The 14,187-nt window shown below is 47.8% G+C and overlaps 1 protein-coding gene across 1 annotated transcript in view; it reads right to left on the minus strand.

Moving 5' to 3' along the window:
* GABBR2 (gamma-aminobutyric acid (GABA) B receptor, 2) overlaps positions 1 to 14,187 on the minus strand; it is a 518,990-nt gene that overhangs the window by 56,087 nt on the left and 448,716 nt on the right. The window contains exon 13 of the mRNA XM_006886874.1: positions 12,346 to 12,468. Coding sequence (XP_006886936.1) covers positions 12,346 to 12,468 — 123 coding nt within the window. The remainder of the gene's footprint in view (positions 1 to 12,345; positions 12,469 to 14,187) is intronic.

Here is a 14,187-nt window from a genome sequence, read left to right on the forward strand (position 1 = left end):
GACTCATTGTCTAGGGCCAGGGGCACTGCTGCTGGCCACTCCAACAGTGACTGATCTGTCACCTGGAGTTCTAGCCTCTACATCACAAGCCTTGAGCTACCAGGTCTTCCAGGAGCAGTCCAGAGAACAGAATGGACCCCGACGCCCCCAGCCATTCTGATATCCCTTTACTTAAACATGAATATAGAGGAAACTTCGTGAAGATAACAGATGTTTCCAGAAAGGATCTGCTTTAGAATCGGATTTTTTATTTCTCTTCCCAGAGTGACTGTAGAGGGAGGTAGAAGCTAAGAGTTAAAATTATTTAAAACTCTTTGTGTTGGCCTCTTCCAATATCTGTTACCATAGAAACATAACTGCTATAAGCCACAGGTTTTGGAGCCAAGTGTAGTCCATGCCTTCCAAATCTCCTGTTTGCGTCCACAAAAAAGGATGGGAAAACGATAGAATGCCGAGGGAACTTTTTTTTTTTAATCTTTATAAGATGTTTTTATTCGTTTGAAGGGCATGAATTTTCCATTTTGGAGATCAATTTGGTCCATTGGGAATAATTTTACAAAATTCACACCAAATACTACACTGTGACTTGCTCCACTCCTTGTCATGTTGTGCTGCCTAAAATCCTGGTGTCACGGTCAGCCCCATCCCCTCCTGTATTCCTTTCCTCTTTCTCTTTTCTGTCTGTAGGAGGATCCCAATGGTACCTCTGCTTATCTTGGTCTCAGCTTTTCCTCGGTTTGTGCGGGGAGAAGGGTGCAACAATGAATGAATGGAATCCCAAAATCTCTGTAGATGTTCATTGAAATGAAAAATAAACAACCTAAATTTTAAAAAAAAAGTCATTACCACACTAAGAATGTGGGCTTTGGCTGCAGGGAGAGAAACAAGCTAGGAACCGAGGGAACTTTTTAATACTCCTTGCTTCAGGTGACCTTTCACTTGGTTAGGGCGCTAATGGCCACAAAACCACAGCAGGCGGAGTGCTGGGAGGTCTGGATGCACCTTGCCTGTCAGCCATGGGACCAGCCTCCTGCCATTTCTATGAGTGGACATTGCCACACATATGGCTCCTAGGGGTGACTGGACTGCACACAACAACATCTCTTGTTTGCAGCCTGCCTGGGAAGCAGATGGGGAAGGTTTTGGGCATGCCCAATGCTGTCACGAGACTGCCCTGTGGTTCCTCATACAGCCACTGTCCACACACCCCAGTGCCAGCTGCTATGCTCTCTGTCCATTTCAAAGTCAGTTCAGAATGGCCAGGTGGAGGCAGAGATGGTGCCTGGTGCAGAAGGGAGGTGTTTAGTTTCTTAGGATTGCTGTAACAGAAATACCACAAGGGGGTGGCTTTAAAGGACAGAAATATATTTTCTCATAGTTTTGGAGGTGTGTGCTCTCTCTCTCTCTCTCATATAATGTGGATTTTGGGAGGCTGTAAATCACACAGATGGATGAGAACTGCCAGAGAGGCATGGCCCTGGGGTTAGCAGCACAATTTCCTACAGACTAGGCCACTAGAGCTACACAGAGGTCAGATGCCTGAATTCACTGCACTGACTCCGGGGGAAGATGCTCTCTATGGTAGCCCTGGGGGAAGATGCTTGTCCTAGCTTCTGTAGCCCCCATGTTCCTTGGTTTTTTTTCATCATCTTCCTTAAGCTTATGCTTGCTTGTCTCTGAGTTTAATCTGCTCTTGGTGATGCAGGCGTGAAATATGTTCAGGACACATCTGATGCTGACCTGGCTTCATTAACACACCAAAGGATACCCTATATGCAAACACAGGTATAGAGATACATAATTTAATCCATAACAGAAAGTATGGGGAAAAATAAACCCCCTTCCACCTAGGATCCTCACATGATGTCTTCACACCATCAGCACGCACTGTCTTTACTCTGGGAGAAAAAAGGATCTCAAGTTATTTTCCTTAAATGGATCTTATATGAATGTATGTCAGGATTGAATGATCTCTTCAAAATATGTATTACAAGTTTCAATTTCTATGCTGTCATAATTCCATTTGGGAATGGGTTGTCTCTGTTATGTTATTAACAAAGGATTGTTGGTGTTGCTAGGTGCCACCAAGTACGACCTGTAGCGAACCTATGAACAGCTGACCTGAATCCTGCCCTATCCAGTACCGTTCTCATCATCTCCAACACACGAGAACCCACTGCTGAAATCACATGTCAATCCATTTCACTGGGGTCTTCCTTTCCATCTTCCATCTGGAAAGCACTATGTCCCTTTCCAAGGAATAGCCTCATCTAGCTACTCTCATGTCCACAGTGTGAAAGATGAAGCCTGGCCCTCTTTGTCTCCAAGGATCCCCTGGCTGCACTCTTTCCCAGACATATCTGTTCTCTTGGTGGTCCACAGGATATTCAGTACTCTTCTCCAGCACCACAACTCAAAGGCATCAATTTATCTTCTGTCATCCTTACTCACTGTCCAGCTCTCTGATGAGTTGCAGGTGATTGAAGGACCATGGCCTGAATCAGGTGCACAGTAGTCTTCGAACGGACACTGCTGTTTGTTTTTATGTGCCACTTAATCATTGGAGACTCATAGCGACCCTATGTAGAATAGTGCCAAACCCTGTCTTATCACTGTCTCCAATACACCCATCCCTATTGCCCCAAGCACGATGTCAATCCATTTCATCCAGGGTCTGGCACTGTCCCTCCAGGCTTCCAAGCATGATGTTCTCCAAGGACAGGTCCCTTCTGATAACATGGACAAAATATGTGAGATAGAACTTCAAAAAATCCTTGCCTCCAAGGCGTAGTCTGGTTTCACCCTCTCTAGAACAGACCTGTTTGCTCTCTTGGCAGTCCGTGCTATGTTCAGTCCTCTTCTTACCATGAGTCAACTCTTATAAGATGTCAAAGAGCAGGTTAGGAATTGTTAACAAGCAGCGATGGGGATGAGAAATGCCAAGCCACATGAATGCTGCCTAGGAGCAGAAACTCAGAGATAAGGACTTTTCTCCAGAGTGAACAGAGAAAGCAAGCCTTCCCCTAAAGCTGGCACCCAGAATCCAGACTTCTAACCACCTAAATGGTGAGAAAATGTATTTCTGTTTGCTAACGTCACCCACTTGTGGAGTTTCTATTATGGTAGCATAGATAACGAAGACATACACACACAATTCCATTGCTGTTGGGTTGAATTCTGACTCATAGCAATGCTACAGGACAGAAGAGAATTGTCCTACAGAGTTTCCAAGGCTGCACATATGTATAGAAGCAGACTGCCACATCTTTCTCTCCCACGCAGTGGCGGGTGGGTTTGAACTGGTGATGTTCAAATTAGCAGCTGAGTACTTTACCACGTGCTACCAGGGTTCCTCACGCGGGCACATGTCGCCCCCTCTCCCAACTCTGCCTTAGTCTTCACCTTGCTTGATAAAAATAGCACTTGACACAGCTCATTAAAACATCTTCCTGAAAATATTTTGAAATTATTTGAAATATTTCATTTGGTTTCTGGGACCCCCAACTTTTTCTGCCCCCACTTGTCTGTGAATTTGTCATATGGTGATGGCCTGCATGTTGCTTCACCACTCGTAGCTATGTTGATGGTACCACAAATACCACCAGCAGGGTCACCTGGTGGGCATGTTTCAGTGGGGCTTCTAGATGAATTCAGACAAGGAAGAAGGGAGTGGCAGTCTACTTCTAGAAATGAGAGAATGAAAGTAGACTTATTGTTTGTTAGATGCAGTGCTAAACCCTGTAGGTTGAAAGGCACTCCAAATTCACAGTGGCTGCAACAAAGGGGTGGAACATCCCAACCACCGTGGAGAAGGGGCCAGGCACTGTCGTTTGGTTGTGCACCGGGTCACCGTGCGGCAGCCCCAACTTGAAGGTAACTAACAACAAACTCCCGTTTTCTTCCTGGCTCCGTGGTTCTGCTAGCTACCTCCTACCTCTCCACCCTCCACACCCTGGAGAGCCCAGAGCTCAGTACTCAGTCCCCGTCTCTTCCTGCCTAGCTCCCCTTGGTGAGCTCACGCAGAGCTTTAAATGTCATCTGTGTGTTGACGGCTTCCAAGCTTCCATCTCAGCCCACACCCCTCCCTGAACTCCAGCCCCGTCTGTCCAACACCTACTCACCATTGCTGCTAGAAGAGCAGGTGCACAGAATGGGAGTATTGCTCGCCCTCACCCAAGAACATAAAAAGCCTATTGTAACACACGCGGCAGATTTACCTACACCTGCTGTATCTGAAAAGGATTTTGATGATGCACAGGTTAAAGCAATTGTCTGCTAGGTAAAAGGTCAGTGGTTCTAACCCATCAGCCTCTCCTTGGGAGAAAGACGACTCATGCATTTCTGTAAAGATCACAGCTTTGGGAACCCTGTGGGACAGCTGCATTCTGTCCTGTAGGGTCGCTGTGCTAGGAACCCACTGGACAGCAAGGGGTTTGGACTGTATTTGAAATGTAGAACCTGGAGGCAATGGTCAGTCTCCCATCAGAGCCTGGAAGGAGTCGGGGGTGGGGTGGGTGGGTGGGGGTTTGAGATTCAGTGCAGGAGCACAAGCACCTTTGTGCCCTTCTGGCCTGTGGCCTCTCTCTCCTGTCCCTTCACCTGTGGACAGGTCTCTCCTCCCTTTCTTCTGCCCATGAGCACCTCTCCTTCCTGCTTCTCTCACTGTGGGTGCCTCACTCTCCTCCTCCTTGCACCCCTGTACTGGTCTGATCACCACACCATTTCTCCTGGGTTCCTCCTCCTGTGCCCTCCCGCCCTCAGGGGTGCCCAGGGTCCCAGGCAGGAGGTCTTCACTCACCTTCCCTTTCTCTCTGTCCAGACCCATCCCAGCACTCCCACCCTAAGCCTATTAACTGCCCCTCCCCAATTCCTCTCTCCAGGGCAAACTTCCCTGCAGGGAACCCAGCCCCTCTAAGGGGAGGGCCCCTAGCCATTTCAGATTTAAGACTAGAAACTTACAACCCTCTCAAACTGTCTCCTGTCCCTGCTTCTGTCACCTGGCAGCCCCACCTCCTGAAAGTGCCTCAGTGAAGGGCACTGCCTGCCTCCAACCAGTCAGAAACCTGGGTGTCACCCAGTTGGCCTCTCTCCCCCTGCCCTGAAGTCAATCCATCACCAAGGCTTCAAACTCTCAAACCCACCCACTCTGTCCACTCCCACTGCCTGATTAGCATCACCAAATCACCACGTGGTCTCTGGGTCGACAGCCTTGCCCCTCCAGTCCTTCTCACCCTGTTAGATGCCGTCCAGTCAATTCTGACTTTCCAGGCTGCAATCTTTATGGCAGCAGACCACCAAGTCTTCTTCCTGCTGAGCCTGCTGGGGTTTGAAACGCCCACTTTTCCCTCAGCATCTGTGCACTGAGCCATCGCACCGCAGCTGCTGTTACTGCCGTGTTCTGTCTAGTCGGAACCAACCCACACCTGACCCTCCAGAGCTCCCGTTACACACTGTTGTTACTGTGGGCCGCTGAGTTGGAACTGACTCATAGCTGACCCTCCAGCGGGGTTTCAGAGGCAGTAATCAGCACAGGAGGGACCCGTTCTCCTGGGGAGCACCTGGTGGATTTGAACAGTGTGCCTTTGGGTATGCAGGTAGCTTCTCACCACTAGGCCACCACAAGGGCTCTCACCCTGTGGCTGGGCAAACAGGATCCTGTCACTCCTCTGATTCCAAAACCCCAAACTCTACTGCTGTCAAGTTGACTCTGATTGACAGTGACCTTTCTGGCTGTGAGGTGCTGTCCAAGTTAGTGACATAAACTGTGTCCTGGCCCGCACCATCCTCACCATCTGATGGGCTCAAGAACACTGTGGCAGTCACTGTATCAATTCATCTGTTGAGGGTCACTCTTTCTCTGACCTTCTACTTTTCCCAACATGATGTCTTTTTCCAAGGACCAGCCCCTCCTGACAACATGTCAAAATTATGCCAGACAAAGTTTCTCCATCCTCGACTCCAAAGAGCGCCCTGGTTGTAGTTCCTCCAGGAGAGACTTGTTTGTTCTTCTGGTACTTCAGGGTGTCTTCAATAATACTCTTGGTCAATACTACACTTCAGAGGAATCAGGAATCCTGACTGGGTATCTTTAACTCAGAAGTTCAAATTCCTCTGCTTGGTATACAAGGTGTCTAGTGACCTGAGCTCTGCCTAGTCATTGTCTGTCTCTCCTGACACTTCCCCAAAGGGACATATGCTCAGCTCTGGTCAGCAGAACAAATTAGTAGGTTTTTTTTTTTTTAAAAAAAAGTACTTTAAGGAGAAGGATAAAAAAAAATATCTAGAGCACACCTTCAGAAGAATAAATATTGCATAAGTACAACTTGAAGAAAACAGGGCCAGATCTTTTCAGGCCCCTTGCATCTTTCCCAGGCCCATCTCCCATCCTATCTACTGACGGTATCACTGCCTTGAAGTCTGTGTTCAGCAACTGCTTTTACTAAAATGAAAAAAATTGTTTTACTGCCTATGCATCATTAAGCAATACTTTGGTTAACTCTTCCAGTTTTCAAACTTTAAAGAGATGAAAAAAAATTTTTGGTATTCATTTGTCATTTTCTCCCCCCCCCCCACCCCCGGTATTGGCTCAATGTTGTGTTTTTCAGATTCATTCACATTACTGTGTGTAACTGAGGGTTATTAATTTCCACAGCTGTGTAGTGTTCCACTGTTTGAAAGGAGCATCATAAGAAAGGCAATGTAAAATAAAGGTGTTCAATTACATGGTATAATGAATTACATTCATACATTTTAGTGAGTTATAAAATATCTATAAATGATAATGCAAAGTGATTTGTAAAATTTCATTCAAATAATTAAAAAAAGAAAGTTAAAAAAATCTCTATATCTATCACCTAACATGTAAAAATCTGCACTTCAGATCTTTTTAAAATATACAATTAAACTGTCTCAGGCAAGATCGATATCTCTGTTGTCCCTCCTGCCCTCCTTTAATCATGGGCAAGTCCTACATACAAGTTTGCTTGATATATTTATTTCATAAAAAAATAGTACCATAATCCACATAGCCATTGATTACTGAAGGACTTTTGAGATGTGCCAAAATTTTAGCTATGATGTACAATGAAAAAACCCCAACAACTGGGGAGAGGAGCCTCAGACATAACAAGTACAGCGAGCATGGCGTAGGGCCAGGTGGTACGTCACTCCATTATACATAAGGTCACTGTAACTGACTCAAGGGCACCGAGCACCAGCAACGTGGACAGTGCTGCTGTGAGCACCTTTCCTGATGCCTCCCTGGGCTGTAGGGAGGTGCTGAGGTGGGACTGCTAGGCTGCAGGTGATGGTGTGCATCTCTGACTTTACTGATGTTAACTAACATTCTGTATCATGTTCTCAATGGCCCCCAACCTCCCATCCTCTCAGGACTCAATCAGTTGATCGAATGCAGCTACTTCTGCCTGGGACGTCCTTTCCACCTCTCTGCTTCCTACACCTACTCGGCTCTCAGCTGAGAAGCCTGCTCTGACATCGCAAGGCTAGACAGGTGCCCCCTGGGGCTCCCACAGCACCCTACACTTGGTCCAGCATCGTCGCCGAATGGAGCAGGAGTTCTCCACTGACTTCTCTGTGTCCCCAGCTGCATGGAGGAGTTCCTGAAAGCAAGGCTATGCCTCTTATGCTGAGGTTTCTCTGGAGTCCAGCACAGGGCCTGCTGTATAATAGGTATACAGTAGGTACTTAAAGCACTGAATGGATAAATGAGTGTAAAGCTAAACTCACTCAGGGCATGTAAGGAGGTTTAGGGGTGATGAGTCAGTACAGGCTCAATAGCCACATGGAGGCCATGAGTTCAGGCTCCACGGACATAGCCTGCTCTGAAAGGTGTGTTAGGCTCTGCAATGGGGAGCAGGGTGAAACAAGAACTCAAGACTCCCTCCTGCTTCCTAAGACCTGTCCTACCCAAGCAAGCAGCCAGGACAGGACATACACACTATCATTGCTGTTGGGTCTGAACTGACTCACAGCTGACCGCCCAGCATGTCTTCAGAGGCTGTAAACTGTAGAGGAGGAGACTGACCATCTTTCTCCAGTGGAGCTGCTGGTGGATTCGAACCGCTAGACAGGTCCAGACTTTGGGTCTGCAGGGATTCTCTAGGGACCCACCACCTGGGCTCCCCTGCAGGACGGCAGGGTGATTAAGACAGACCAGTTATGTCACACAATTCAGGCTTTGCCATTTACTGGCTGTCACTCTGCACAAGTCACTGAACCTCTCTGTGCCTCAGTCTCCCCATCTATAAAATGGGGACATCATTCCTCCCCTCTCCTGGGATTGTCGCAAAGATAAAATTGAAGGAGTTATTACAGTTGCAATAGTACCTGGCAATGCAGCAAGTGCTATGTAAATATTTACTAAATAAAAATGAGTAAGTGAGTTGGGATGCCTCCAGTGAGAGTCAGAATCAGCTTTTCCTTCCCTGCATGCCAGCACGCATGCTCACAGGGAGGATCCATCCACGAGCCGGCCTTGTTATTTCTGATCTTTCAGCCTGTTTACTTCCTTCTAACTGTAACAGAATCTACACAGCCCATAGCAACACAAACTCCCGAGCCAAACCCACTGCCACTGAACTGATTCCAGCTCACAATGTCTCGGGGTAGGAGTGGGGGCGGCGGCGGCGGAGAGCTGTCCACAGGGTTTCCAAGGCTGTAAATATCTATTTATAGAAGCAAACACTCTCATCATTCTCCCAAAAAAGCAGCTGATGGGTTTGAACCAACAGCCTCTTGGTTAGCAGACAAATATTTTCACTCATGACGCCGCCAGGGCTCCTTTCTAAAGCAGTATTTCTTTCTTGGTGTGTTTACAGTCTGCTCCTAGTCAAGAGCTGGGCCCACGCTGCTGTGCTCCTGCCTCTGCCCAAGGGGCAGGTCCTTGTGGGTGAGGGTGAGGCTGGGACCAGCTTGGGGCTTGGAAGTGGTGAGGACAGAGCTGCACAGCAGGCAGCCAGCCTGAGAACGGTCCTGATGGAGGAGCCAGCAAGGTGCTGAGGAGCCTCTGTGGCACCATGCTTACGCCCTTGATTGTTAAAGGAAAGGTCGGCAGTTCAAAACCACCAGTTTCTCCGTGGAGCGAGATGGGGCAGTTTGCTTCCATGAAGACTGAAAGCGGGTGGGGGTGATCTGACTCACCCTGTAGGGTCACGGAGAGATAGAATTGATTCAATGGCAAGTGACTCAGTTTGTATCGATTTCAAGATGCTGGGAGGAGGCTTGGTTGAGCGACACTGAACCTTGGCAGAGCCACATCCCCAAAGGAGCTTAGTTTGGGAACTGATGCGCTGGAAGTTCTGAAATTTTCTGGAGTTTCCCTGAACAGAACCATCGAGAACAGCAGTGCTTACCATGGAATAGAAAGAAGAAAGGCGAGACGGGTGACGGCTTATCACTGTCAGTTATCCAAACTGTACTGCAAGAGGGCAGCACTGATGCTCAGGTCGTTTACCTAGCAGACAGATGCAAGGTGTAGTGTAGACACAGGCTTGGAGGTACAGCCTCGGGATAGCCTCAAGTGAGGCCCATACTGGAACCCAGGCATGCAGAGTGTCCAGAGCAGCCTGGGCATCTGCGGTGGACAGGGCAGTGGGACGTCAGACCTCCGAGATCTCTCATTATTTCTCCCCAAGCTTCAATGACTCCTCTGCCATAGTTCTTCCTTGAAAGATGCCGGCCAGTGGTCCTGGGTAAAAGAGTCCCTGAAAGGATCATCTAGTACACCCCCTCTCTGAGCACATTGTTCCCCACCACACTGTCTGACAGAGGAGGGTCTACGAGGAGGCAAACAGCTTGGCGTGGCGCCGATAGGTGGAAAATGACAATAAGTCAACAGGACTGTGGGCTGACAAATCAAAGGCTTCTGTTACCATGGCAACAGAGTGACAGGGCAACCCTAAAAGAGGAGGAGGAGATGAGAAGGCCAGGAAGGATCAGACAGAAATCTGAGCAGATGGAGTGGGAGGGGAGCATCTGAGTCAGGAGCTGGTGTCCAAGGTCAGTTCTACACAAGCTGGGTGCTCTGGTCAGGACCCGTCCTCCCAGCCTCGGTTTCGTTATCTGTACAGAAAGGCATCCTAGGGCTCTCTGGTTTGAGAACTATGTTCTGGAATAGTTCTGGAATGTTCTAGAGTTCTGGGCATAGAGCCCTTGAGAGAGCAGCAGCGCTTCCTATCACACAGAAAGTAAGAAGGTTAGGCGAGTACTCCTGCACAGAAGCGGACGATTGCACAGGCTGGTTGTGTTAGGTGGTCCTGGGGGACAGGCCTCCAGGATCTATTTCTGTTGTCTGCTGACTCAGTGCCTCTCAGCCCTGCCCACCTCTCCCAGCCGTGGCTGGAGACTCAGAGCCCCCTGTGTGTACTCAGCTCCCACCTTAACTGCGGGTGGAGGAGGCAGGCCTTCTTCCTCTGCTGCTCGTCCAGGAGCTCAGCAGCTGGCTTCCTGGATTTGGTCTCTCTCTCTCGCCCTGTCCTGGCTCTAGGCCTGCCTCACTCCAACCTCCCTGGTCTCCCAGGTCCTCAGTTTGCCCACTAATCATCTGCAGAAAAGGAACACCTCCTCCACACCATAGATCTGTGGCCAAAGACTGCAGGTCTAGGAAGGTCTGTAAAAAATGTAAAGTGGTATTGTGAACTGAATGGTGGGGTAGGTGGATGAGTTGTGGCATTGTTACTACCTGCTGGTTACCTGGAGGAAGTGTGTTATGGGTTAACAACAGCACCTACACCATATAATCAAGAAGATCTGAGGAGTTAACAATGTTAACTATGACTCAGCGTTGGCATTTTCATTATTGCTTGTTATGATCATCACCGAGGCTCTCCTGAGCTTGGAGGCCCTGCTAACCACTTCCTTAGTGTTCACATTCTGCCTGCATTTCTAAGTGTGGGTGGTAAGGGGGAATTCCCCTGGGGTGAGGGGCAATTCTGAGTCAATGCCAGCAGAATGGTGCCCAGATGTCACCTCCCTTTCTACAAACAGCTGAGTTCTGTCTCGAGGCCGATGGGCACAGGCAGTTGTGGGTGGCACACTGCCAGCTCCAGCTGTGCCCGTCTGGGGTCATGGCTCCTCCTGAGAGTGGACACTGGGGGCAGGAGATGGAGCCCAAAGTCCTAAATCCACCTCGCCAACAGCACACACCTTACTGGGTTGAGTAACCCTATATCTTGAGATAAATCTTATTTGGTAGAAATATTCCTTGTCTGAATAGATAAAACCTTCCTCTCCAAAACACAGAAAGAGCACTCACTCTCAGCTTAGTGTAAGAATTCACACTAAATTTCATAAATAGGTCTCCCTAAGAATGCAAGCTAAGAATTGGGGATACCCTAGTTTTCTCAATTGAATTTTCTACACCATATTGCAATTACAGCTTACAGCCAGCTTAGTCCAACTCCATTCAGTAAAGGCACGTTTAACTAAGAGGAAGTGAACACAAGCACCATTTCCAATGAGAACCAAACTATCCTAACCTGGGAAGGTCAACTGTGATGGAAGGGCAAGGCTACGCCCTGTAATATAAGACAGATACTTAAGTGTACTTACTTTTTTTAATGGAGGATTGTTTTTTTTAAAAAAATTACTTTATATTGGTTTGTTTATAAATTTTTATACATTGTTTATCACACTATTCATCATTCACACTGTGTTTCATACAATCATTCCCACTCATTATAGCTTATAAAATTTATCACCATTGGACTATGCCCATCATTATCCTGTCTTTTCAGGTCCCTGCTAGATCTTTTCTGTTTCCTTTACCTTCTTCTTCCACTCACCAAATTGTGCAACCCTGTGATTTCACCTCTACCCATCCTTACCCTTTTGCTCCCATTCCTTTCCTTCCCACCTTGGATCCCCATACATGTTTTACTCATTATCCTTTAATTTTTATAGTAATGGTCTCATGCAGTATATGTCCTTAGGAGACTGAGTTAGTTCACTCAGCATAATACTCTCCAGTCTTTTTAACAAGAAAATTTCTGCTATCAAATGAGTAAAAAGATCTATTGTTCATCACTTTGAAAGTCACACAGTAACCAGGAGGCTTGTTGTGTGGTGTCGAGTCAGAACCAACTCATAGCTGACCCTCCAGTGGGTTTTAGGAAGGTCAGCAGAATTCCCTGTTCTTGGAGACTTACCTTAAAGGAGAGATTAAATGCCACGTTGTTTCTCCTTTCATAAGCTGGGGCTTTAAAAACACGTGGTGAGCATCTCTTGCCCAGAGTCGCATCTTGGGCTATGCAGGAGGTGAACTCCTGGTGTCCCCACGTGTCTGAGAGCTGACCTCCGAGGCCCCCTCCCGCTGGCCCTGGCGCTCACCTCCATGCTGTACCTCTCCACTGTCCTCCTCAGGGGGTCCACAGCCTGCCAGCAAATCAGGATGCATAGGTCGATCAGCAGCATGCCCCCCACAATCACAAGCAGCTTCTGGTCCTTGATGATCTGCAGGGTGGGTGAGGGCAGAGGGGGTGGACATGAGAGTGAGATCTCCAGGCAGTGACCGAGGGGCCATGTCAGAGGAGAGAGCACATTATGTCATGCTGGCTTGACGATCTCTGTGACTTGCCCTCACCCACAGGCACCACCAGCCGCACTCCTTCACTTGGCATTCAAGGCCTTGCCTCACTCAGCTGGGCTCCATCCGCTTCCCAAGCTCACACATGTACTTTGTGAAGGCTTGACCCCTTCTAGTCTTTGGCTGGGCTGTGGTTTTCACCCTCCAGGCCTTGGTGGGTGCTGGTTCGTTTGTCTGAAATGCTCTATTCTTTTTGTTTGGCAAACTTAACAATCCTTAAAGACCCAGATTGATTGCCACCTCCTCCATGAAGTCCTCTCTGACTCCCACATCAGAACTGATTACTTCCAAGTTATTGTTAACTGCTGCTGATCTTGACACATGGCGACCCCATATGCAGAACAAATTACTCTCCCTTTATGTATGTTCACATATTTTATCACTTGATTTAGTAGCCACAGCAGGAAAAGAAAGGCTAACATTCATTGGGCACTTACTCTGTGCCAGGCTCCAATCAAAACAAAGATCCACTGCTGACGAGTGAATTCCGATTCACAGCAATCCTATGGGACTGAGGAGAGTGTCCCATGGGGCTTCTGAGGTTGTAAACTTTTACAGAAGCAGACTGCTTCGTCTTTCTCCCATAGAATCACAAATGGGTTCAAACCACTGATCATTTGGTCAGTGTGTCAACCACTGCAGCACTGGGACCCCTCAAGTCAGGCTAACATATGCCTTTACATGAACCCATGCATACAAAATAGCCACTAAGTCCCAGGCTCTGTTTGACTATGTCACATGCATTTTTGTTGCTAAGTGGAGTCAGAACTTACATATAGCTGAACCCCCAGCAGCTTTTCAGAGGCTGTAAATTGCAGGGGAGACTGTCCATCTTCCTCCTGCAGAGCAGCAGGTGGATTCGAACCGCCTGTCTTTGGCTTGGCAGTGTAACGCCTCACCATGGATCCACTAGAGGCGCTCTTGAGGCAAACTGTGTAACGTACTGGACTACTCCCTGGTCAAATCTACCAGCCCCTTCCAAGGGAAAAAGATAGGCGGTCTGTCTCCTTCTCTGAAGATATTTATAGCTTCAGTGGATGGGTGTTATGAGTTGGAACTGACTCAACAGTAATTGAGTTTTGGGGCTTTTTTGGTTCATGTAAAGGCAGATACTACCATTACTTCTGCTTTATGGGTGAAGGAACTAAGGCTTGGTGGAAGGCAGGACTAAGTAACTTGCTTAATATCACACAGCTGGGAGGCGAAGCAATGAAGACTAAGGTGTGCCTGATCCAAGTCACGGTCTTTTTTTTAAAATTTTTTTTTTTTACTATTTTGTGTGTGTGTGTGTGTGTACCATCAAATTGGATCTTACTGGTACAGGAGGAGATTGCCCTCTTTCTCCAGCAGAGCATCTGATGGATTTGAACTGTGTATCTCTGAGATTGCAGTGCAGCTTCTTGCCACTAGGCCACCAAAGCTCCCTTCAAGCGCTTCCTATACAACTCAAAGTTGGACAATGGCTAAGGAATATCAGAGAGGAATCCATGCCTTTGAAGTGTGGTGCTGGCGAAGAGTACATTGACTGTATCCCATGGACTGCCAACAGAGCTGTCTTAGAGAAAGTACAAGGGTGTTCTTTGGAG

Source organism: Elephantulus edwardii, unplaced genomic scaffold (genome assembly GCF_000299155.1).
Source record: "Elephantulus edwardii isolate Elephantulus edwardi_28Jun2011 unplaced genomic scaffold, EleEdw1.0 scaffold00052, whole genome shotgun sequence".
In the NCBI taxonomy this organism is placed as follows: Eukaryota; Metazoa; Chordata; class Mammalia; order Macroscelidea; family Macroscelididae; genus Elephantulus; species Elephantulus edwardii.